General features: G+C 47.5%; 1 protein-coding gene across 1 annotated transcript in view; it reads left to right on the forward strand.

Annotated features, from left to right (window-relative positions):
* The window catches only part of LOC123960376 (formin-binding protein 1-like), a 41854-nt gene that overhangs the window by 28591 nt on the left and 3395 nt on the right, over positions 1 to 9868 (forward strand). The window contains exons 15-17 of the mRNA XM_046035056.1: positions 2215 to 2243; positions 2432 to 2568; positions 3271 to 3429. Of these exons, the coding sequence (XP_045891012.1) occupies positions 2215 to 2243; positions 2432 to 2568; positions 3271 to 3429 (325 nt within the window). The remainder of the gene's footprint in view (positions 1 to 2214; positions 2244 to 2431; positions 2569 to 3270; positions 3430 to 9868) is intronic.

Consider the following 9868-nt stretch of genomic DNA (forward strand, 5'->3'; position numbering starts at 1 on the left):
TCCACATTTAACTCTCCTTTTCGTTTGCACTATTGCTCTTGTGGTTTTAATTTTTATGAGGTTTTTATGCACAGCTCCTCTTCTGTTTACCTTTTTAAATAATTTCGATGGTCGGGGGGGCAGACACCGTCACTATAGGATTTTCACTAAGTAACTCCTGAAATGGAGGAGCAGAGAAGTGTGTTAGACTGCGACTCTGCGTAGGGTTTTGGGTGGGTAACTGCTGAAAAAGAAGGGCAGAGAAGTGTGTTAAACTGCGACTCTGCCTCCTGGTCTCAACTCTGGGTTGTCATGGATTTGGTCCACTAATAAACTTGGCCAGATTTCTAGAAATGAGAGCTGCTCCTTCCCAAGTGGGATGGATGCCGTCTCTCCAGATCAGACCAGGTCTTCCCCAGAAAGTCTGCCAATGATCTACAAAGCCCACATCGTTTGCTGGACACCACCTCGACAACCAGCGGCGGAATGACGACATGCGGCTATACATGTCATCACTGGTCAGATTTGGCAGGGGTCCAGAGAAAACTACGGTGTCCGACATTGTTTTTGCATATGTACACACCGACTCAACATTAATCTTAGTGACCTCCGATTGGCGTAACCGGGAGTCATTACCGCCGACGTGAATAACAATCTTACTGTATTTACGTTTATCCTTAGCCAGCAGTTTCAAATAAGACTCAATGTCGCCCGCTCTGGCCCCAGGGATGCACTTAACTATGGCCGCTGGCTTCGCTAACTTCACGTTTCTCAAAATGGAGCTGCCAATGATCAGAGTTGGTTTCTCAGCGGGTGTGTCGCTGAGTGGGGAAAATCTGTTAGAAAGTGAACAGGTTGATGGTGCCCCGTGGACTTTGAATGCTTACGACTATTCCTCCTTCGGACAGTCACCCAGCCCCCCCCCTTTCCTGGCTGCACAGGGGATGCCGGGGGACGGCTACCAGAGGCTAACTCAGGCCGTTCCGCACCGACTACCGGGGACTGGCTAGCTACAGTAGCTAAAGACTGATCTACCAAGGTGCGGAGCCGGACTTCTAAATCACTGAGCCTCGCCTCCATGTCTATAAATAAACTACACTTATTACATGTACCATTACCGCTAAAGGAGGCAGAGGAGTAACTGAACATCTGACACATCGAGCAGGAGAAAGTAGGAGAGAGAGAGGGAGAAGGAGAAGCCATCCCTAGCTGCTAAGCTAAAGTCACTAACGGCTAAGCTAAAGTACTGTAGCGTCAGCTGCCAAAACTTTAGAACAACTATGAGATTGAACAGCAGTCACTAAAAGATGGAAAGAACTGTGAGTGCTTTGGCAAAATTACTGTAAAGAATAAGTGTTTAGCGGACAGTTGGCCGCTGTAATCTAACAACTGGCTTAACTGGTATTTAGCGAGAGCAGCACAACACGGTACCAACACACAAGCACCGGAAACGGAAATGAGTCGACACGCTTACCGCAGTACGTCAGCAACCAGCCCGCAGTACCCACTATATATAATATAATGCAGTAATCGGTAGCTGCTTAAGTTACTTTTTGTGGACAACACAGTTTTCTTCTATATTTGCACTGCATTGCAGGCTTACTGTGCAAATAAACCTTTTTCATAGCATTTTTATTTGTTAATGAACATTTGTTGGTGCAAGCCATTTTCCCCAACATTTTTGTGTTTGCAAGTGCTTGCAAGAAGTGGTGGCTACATGTCCCCAGTGTCCCCAGTGTGAATGAGCCTCCCTCCCTACAGGTTGAGCTACTCCATGCTTACCCTTCACCTCCACTCTCCTCCTGCTCTCTCTGTCACTTTGTCCCTCTGCTCCTCTGTCTCACGCCTCCTCCTCTGCCTGGAAGGGCCCACAGCTCTCCTTCAGGTGCCTGCACTACGCAGGGTCCTGCAGCTGGTGTTGAAGCTCCTGCAGCCCCGAGAGAAAACAAACCGGTTGTTTTCGACAGCCGCTGTCCATCCGCCAGTCTTTGGCCCATTTTATATAATACATAATCTACGTTACACCCCCCCCTCCCAAAGGTGCGTCGGCCCCTTGGGCATTTGTCCGGTATGCCAGATTACCAGTCCAGCCCTGAGGCCAATGGAAGTGTAGTTTTTTTGTGTGTTGTAATTTAGTGGTGTCTAAATAGAAATTGTGTGAAACCTGATTTCTGTATTGTTTCTGAAAGATCATTATCTTAGTCTTTGTTGTGTTTCCTGTCAGGGCCCAGGTCTGACAGAGTCTCTGCTGCAAACCTTCTTTAGTAGGTGAAACAACACTAAGTCAACTGCATACAGCAGGCCGCTGATCTCTGACCAAATATTCATGCTTCCTGAATCTCTGCTTTTGGTGATCGTGGGATTTTTTGTTGACGGAATAACAATCTCAATGTAGCTGTGAGGACGGCCTCTATTAAAATCTGAATATCTGCTCTTTTCTCTCTCTGCTCAGTCCTGATGGCAGCTACACTGAAGACCACAGTGCAGAGCTTCACTTTAAGTCTCGTAGTTCCGAGTTCGATGACGAATTCGATGATGAAGAACCATTACCAAGTATTGGCACCTGCAAGTCCCTGTACCCATTCCAAGGTACTGTTTTCTTATACTGCACTTACTCAGTTTACCAGGTCGCGGGGGCCGTGCTCCCCAGTGAGGGCGTGGTCTCCAGTGAGGGCGCGGGGGGGCCGGTCTCCACTGTGAGGGTATGTCTGAACACAGGGGCGTAGGAGCGACTTTGAACCTGGGCAGGGGGGCTGAAATGCTAGGGGGGTTAAATGCTCATTTCTAATGGCTTTAGAAAACAGAGTGAATAAGTTATGAAGTATGAATGAAAATGTAGAGAAATTAAGAGTAGCTTACTGGCCTAAGGAAAATACTGGAGTAAAGAATAAAAGTACAGTTTTAAAAAAGGAACGTGAAAAGGTGCCACCCTGCAGCAGGAGTCTGCTGTCTTCAGGTAGACTGTAAGTAACAGCAGCACAAAACAAACTATTGAGGCACTTGCTGCACCCGAACTCTTTTTTTCTCCCTTAACTTTTCAGCACCACCTTTGCCTTCTGTTTTTTATATAGGCCAACATGATTTCAACCGTTTACTCATGTCTGATGCGGTGTGCGATTGATTGATTGACTAGTCATTCAAACCGCCTCCGCTATGAGCCAACTCCGAAATTGCCGTAAAAATGTGAGGGGGACAAAACATAGATTTTGAAATGTGGGGGGGGGCATGTGCCCCTCATGTATAATGGCTCCTACGCGTATGGCTGAACATGTGGTTACTGATCTTTTGCAGGTCAGAATGAAGGCACTCTGTCCATGGTGGAGGGAGAACTACTTTCTGTGGTGGAGGAGGACAAAGGTGACGGTTGGACCAGAGTACGGAGGAACTTGGAGGAGGAGGGCTACGTCCCCACCTCCTACATTAAGGTGTTCCTGGAAAGCAGCGCCAAAGGTGCCATGACCTACATCTGACCTTCACATTACCTGTTAATGACCTCTAAATGACCTCTGTGTGACCTCTGCTTGACTCTGATGTAACACCCATGTGACCTTTAAATGACCTCTACATGACCTACGTGACCTCTGCTTGACTCTGATGTAACATCCATGTGACCTTTATATGACCTCTACGTGACCTCTGTGTGACCTCTGTGTGACCTCTTGTCAAATGTACTGATGTTGGTCTTTGACCTCTGGATGAACTTTGACCTTTCTTATATAACGTAATCCTGACCCCTCCCCACCTGACCTGTGACCTTTGAATGTCAAAATGGTGGTTGCTATGGTTACCCCCCCCCCCCCCCCCCCATTAAAGAACATTTTATTGATTTCTTTGTCTGCTCAGGGCAACATATTCTAAAGTAAAACAAACAGCTACAGATGACAAATTAATTTGTATTTAATCAAACGTATTTTTTAGGGAGAAGTCATTTTCCACATGGGGTAAGATGCCCCCCCTCCCCCCATTGGTGTGAAATCACTTTAATATGTGCAAATACAGATATATAAACTGTGTTGTAGAAGTAATTTATTTGTCAGCCTTTTAAACATGAGGCTGCTGGAGCTTCATCAGCAGAACGTCTGAGGTGAAACATGCTCTTTCCAACACGTGAGCTTCTAACGTCAGACTTTCTGATAGTGAAGCTGCTGGTTGGCTGACGGGTCTGTCAGAGTCTGAATAACATCTAACTTACAAACCATCAACCGTGAAGGGGCGCAGCGACCGGGGGGGTGTCTTACCCCATACATACTAATCTAGCATTTTACTACTTTAAAATCTTTCTCTCTAAACAAACTTATCTGGAGGCTCCCTGAATGTAAATATCCAGATATCTATAAACTCAACACAATAAATGAGATCAGCTCCGGTCAGAGTGGCTTTGATCAAATGACTTAAAACATGGAGGAAACTTTTAGTTCAGTGAGATGAGCGGTGCTTCTCCGGCGAGCAAGTGGAAGGTTAGCAAAAAGGAAGACCAAATAACATAACTTCCTGTAAATGATGCAGTTATCTGCATATATCTGAAAATGAGCCCAGTTTCACAGACTCCCACTCGGGGGGGCCGGGGGGGTTCATGTAAATTTCATGACCACAGTCGATGTCAGCGGCGGCAAAGGAGGATTTAAAAGAGGTGAGGCGCGATGAGCCGCTGTTAACCCATGAACGCAGGTTTCATACGCGGAGGTTTGATGTCAGCGCAGGCGTCTCCGTTCGCCCACTTCCAGACTTCGGCCAGTGCGTTCACACTGAGAAGGACAGCAGAGTGCAGTGGGAGGAGCCGGATGGTGTGCAGCTGAGTGTGGAACGCTGGACACGTCTCCCCCTCAGCGACCTCCTGCGGGGGGAGCTAACGAGCCGGCTCACAGGCCTCTGCAGCAGCAGCAGCAGCGGCAGCAGCAGAGGAAGCCACAGCTGGAAGCAGTTTAGATGTTCGGACTCGTTATTTAAACCTGATGAAGAGACCTCTGGCTCCTGATGTGCAGAACCCTGTCTGAAAAAATAAATACATTACAACAGTCATAGTCTGAAGAGGGGACTGGCGATACTTTATTTTATTCTTATGATTATGGCAGGCGTTACAGTGTTGGTGTACAGTTACAGAACTTGCTTTTTGTTGCTTTTATTTTATATAATTCATATTTATGCACCAACACACCAAAGAAAATGACATGGAAGTTTGAACCTGATTCAGAGCATTTTCTTCTGGAGCTGTGCAGGCGGCCTCTGTGCCGGGGGGGTAGTCCTCTCTGGGAAGTGCACAGCAGCGGCCTGTCAAAGTGAACGCACTAAGGAGTACGCAGTGTACTGCATGTTGGTATACTGAAGGAAGTACCCGGAGTGAGATGCAGCTCGAGTGTCCCGCCGAACCCTCGTATCAGACCCTCACCGTGACGCCCGTCTTTCTGTCAGGCTCAGCGGAGGTCTCCTCGCCGCTCCACGTCTTAACAGACGTCACAGAGATCAGATGTTTCCTCGTGAGCCTGAATCTGTTTTCTTTCCTGACCAGCAGAACTCATGAGCTGCGTCTCGGGTACTAGTGCGTACCTGCTGTTGTGCACTAACTGGAAATGACTATCGCAAGGTTGCTCAATCCCGCCAGCACAGAGGCCTGCAGAGCTCCAAAATAACAGCCATAATAATAAAATAAAGTAACGCCAGTCCCCTGTTTGTTTATTCATTTATTTATTCAGTTCCACAAGCCAAGACAGGGTTCTGCAGGAGCCAGAGGTCTCTTCATCAGGTAGCGACAGCAGTCCGAACATCTAAACCGCTGCTGGTGCAGAGGTCTGTGAGCCGGCTCGTTAGCTCCCCCCGCAGGAGGAACCGCCGCCACTAGTGGAGCTTCTGTCAGTATTCGACATCTACACGTTTAATTTCTCGCCTCAAAACTTCTCAGAAGTGGATTTAGTGGTGAAAACGTGTAGGAAACAGCCGTTGCGAGTGCACCGTCCGGGTCCTCTCCAGGACGGCGAGCCGCTCGCAGCATTGAGACGACGTCGCCAACGCTCGTTTGTTTTTATTTTCACATCAAAAACACTTGACTGATGATTCTGCTGATTATTTTCTCACTTCATTATTTAAATGGTCTCCACGGCGACCGCAAAGATATTTTCCAGCAGAGCCCTGAGCAGTACTACAACAAGTACACGTGGCAAGTAGCAGCAGCAGTACTACAACAAGTACACGTGGCAAGTAGCAGCAGCAGTACTACAACAAGTACACGTGGCAAGTAGCAGCAGCAGTACTACAACAAGTACACGTGGCAAGTAGCAGCAGCAGTACTACAAGTACACGTGGCAAGTAGTAGCAGCAGTACTGAGTACATGTGGCAAGTAGTAGCAGCAGTACTACAACAAGTACACGTGGCAAGTAGTAGCAGCAGTACTACAACAAGTACACGTGGCAAGTAGCAGCAGCAGTACTACAACAAGTACACGTGGCAAGTAGTAGCAGCAGTATTGAGTACATGTGGCAAGTAGTAGCAGCAGTACTACAACAAGTACACGTGGCAAGTAGTAGCAGCAGTACTGAGTACATGTGGCAAGTAGTAGCAGCAGTACTACAACAAGTACACGTGGCAAGTAGTATCAGCAGTACTACAACAAGTACACGTGGCAAGTAGGAGCAGCAGTACTACAAGTACACGTGGCAAGTAGTAGCAGCAGTACTGAGTACATGTGGCAAGTAGTAGCAGCAGTACTACAACAAGTACACGTGGCAAGTAGTAGCAGCAGTACTACAACAAGTACACGTGGCAAGTAGCAGCAGCAGTACTACAACAAGTACACGTGGCAAGTAGTAGCAGCAGTATTGAGTACATGTGGCAAGTAGTAGCAGCAGTACTACAACAAGTACACGTGGCAAGTAGTAGCAGCAGTACTGAGTACATGTGGCAAGTAGTAGCAGCAGTACTACAACAAGTACATGTGGCAAGTAGCAGCAGCAGTACTACAACAAGTACATGTGGCAAGTAGTAGCAGCAGTACTACAAGATGTACACGTGGCAAGTAGTAGCAGCAGTACTGAGTACACGTGGCAAGTAGTAGAAGCAGTACTGAGTACTAGTGTCAAGTAGTAGCAGCAGTACTACAAGTAGTACACGTGGCAAGTAGCAGCAGCAGTACTACAACATGTACACGTGGCAAGTAGTAGCAGCAGTACTACAACAAGTACACGTGGCAAGTAGCATCAGCAGTACTACAAGTAGTACACATGACAAGTAGCAGCAGCAGTACTACAAGAAGTACACGTGGCAAGTAGCAGCAGCAGTACTACAAGTAGTACACGTGGCAAGTAGCAGCATCAGTACTACAAGAAGTACACGTGGCAAGTAGTAGCAGCAGTACTACAAGTAGTACACCTGGCAAGTAGTAGCAGCAGTACTACAAGAAGTACACGTGGCAAGTAGTAGCAGCAGTACTGAGTACACGTGGCAAGTAGTAGAAGCAGTACTGAATACTAGTGTCAAGTAGTAGCAGCAGTACTGAGTACACGTTGCTCTCTAACCCGTCTCTCTGTCTATCTGTCTCTAACCAGTCTGTCTTTAATTTGTCTGTCTCTAACCTGTCTCTAACATGTCTGTCTGTCTGTCTCTTTAACCTGTCTGTCTCTAACCTGTCTGTCTTTAATCTGTCTGTCTCTAACCTGTCTGTCTCTCTAACCTATCTCTAACCTGTCTGTCTGCCTGTCTGTCTCTAACATGTCTCTCTCTAACCTGTCTCTCTAACCTGTCTGTCTCTAACCTGTCTGTCTCTCTAACGTGTCTGTCTCTAACCTGTCTGTCTGTCTCTAACCTGTCTGTCTCTAACCTGTCTGTCTGTCTCTCTGCCTGTCTGTCTCTAACCTGTCTGTTTCTAACCTGTCTGTCTGTCTCTCTGCCTGTCTTTCTCTCTAACCTGTCTGTCTCTAACTTGTCTGCCTGCCTGTCTGTCTCTAACATGTCTCTCTCTAACCTGTCTCTCTAACCTGTCTGTCTCTAACCTGTCTGTCTCTCTAACCTGTCTGTCTCTAACCTGTCTGTCTCTAACCCGTCTGTCTCTCTAACCTGTCTGTCTGCCTGCCTGTCTGTCTCTAACCTGTCTGTCTGTAACCCGTCTGTCTCTGTAACCCGTCTGTCTCTCTAACCTGTAAGTCTCTAACCTGTCTGTCTCTCTAACCTGTCTCTAACCTGTCTGTCTCTTACATGTCTGTCTCTAACCTGTCTGTCTCTAACCCGTCTCTCTCTCTAACCTGTCTGTCTCTCTAACCTGTCTCTAACCTTTCTGTCTGTAACCCGTCTGTCTCTCTGCCTATCTGTCTCTAACTTATCTGTCTGCCTGTCTGTCTCTAACCTGTCTGTCTGTAACCCGTCTGTCTCTCTAACCTGTCTGTCTGTAACCTGTCTGTTTCTCTGCCTTTCTGTCTCACCTGTCTGTCTCTAACCTTGCTTTCTGTCTCTCTGCCTTTCTGTCTCTAACCTGTCTGTCTCTAACCTGTCTGTCTCTCTAACCTGTAAGTCTCTAACCTGTCAGCCTGTAACCCGTCTGTCTCTCTAACCTGACTGCCTGTAACCCGTCTGTCTCTCTAACCTGTGTGTCTCTCTGCCTGTCTGTCTCTAACCTGTCTCTCTAACATGTCTGTCTCTCTGCCTGTCTGGCTCTAACCTGTCTGTCTCTCTAACCTGTCTGTCTCTAACCTGTCTGTCTCTCTAACCTGTCTGTCTCTAACCTGTCTGCCTGTAACCCGTCCGTCTCTCTAACCCGTCTGTCTCTCTAACCTGTGTGTCTCTCTGCCTGTCTCTAACCTGTCTCTCTAACCTGTCTGTCTCTCTGCCTCTAACCTGTATGTCTCTAACCTGTCTGTCTCTCTTCCTGTCTGTCTCTAACCTGTCTCTCTAACCTGTCTGTCTCTAACATGTCTATCTGTAACCCGTCTGTCTCTCTAACCTGTCTGTCTCTAACCTGTTTGTCTCTCTGCCTGTCTGTCTCTCTAACCTCTCTGTCTCTAACCTGTCTCTCTAACCTGTCTGTCTCTTACCTGTCTCTCTAAACTGTCTGTCTCTCTGCCTGTCTGTCTCTAACCTGTCTGTCTCTAACCCGTCTGTCTGTCTAACCTGTCTGTCTCTCTAACCTGTCTGTCTCTAACCTGTCTGCCTGTAACCCGTCTGTCTCTCTAACCTGTATGTCTCTCTGCCTCTAACCTGTATGTCTCTAACCTGTCTGTCTCTCTTCCTGTCTCTCTAACCTGTCTGTCTCTCTGCCTGTCTGTCTCTTACCTGTCTCTCTAACCTGTCTGTCTCTCTGCCTGTCTGTCTCTAACCTGTCTGTCTCTAACCCGTCTGTCTATCTAACCTGTCTGTCTCTAACCTGTCTGTCTCTCTGCGTGTCTGGCTCTAACCTGTCTGTCTCTAACCTGTTTGTCTCTCTGCCTGTCTGTCTCTCTAACCTCTCTGTCTCTAACCTGTCTCTCTGCCTGTCTGTCTCTAACCTGTTTGTCTCTCTGCCTGTCTGTCTCTCTAACCTCTCTGTCTCTAACCTGTAAGTCTCTAACCTGTCTCTCTCTAACCTGTCTGTCTCTAACCTGTCTGTCTCTAACCTGTTTGTCTCTCTGCCTGTCTGTCTCTCTAACCTCTCTGTCTCTAACCTGTCTCTCTAACCTGTCTGTCTCTCTGCCTGTCTGTGTCTAACCTGTCTGTCTAACCTGTCTCTCTAACCTGCCTCTCTAACCTGTCTGTCTCTCTGCCTGTCTGTCTCTTACCTGTCTCTCTAACCTGTCTGTCTCTCTGCCTGTCTGTCTCTTACCTGTCTCTCTAACCTGTCTGTCTCTCTGCCTGTCTGTCTCTAACCTGTCTCTCTAACCTGTCTGTCTCTAACCCGTCTGTCTGTCTAACCTGTCTGTCTCTAACCTGTTT

Source organism: Micropterus dolomieu, linkage group LG21 (assembly GCF_021292245.1).
Source record: "Micropterus dolomieu isolate WLL.071019.BEF.003 ecotype Adirondacks linkage group LG21, ASM2129224v1, whole genome shotgun sequence".
NCBI lineage: Eukaryota > Metazoa > Chordata > Actinopteri > Centrarchiformes > Centrarchidae > Micropterus > Micropterus dolomieu.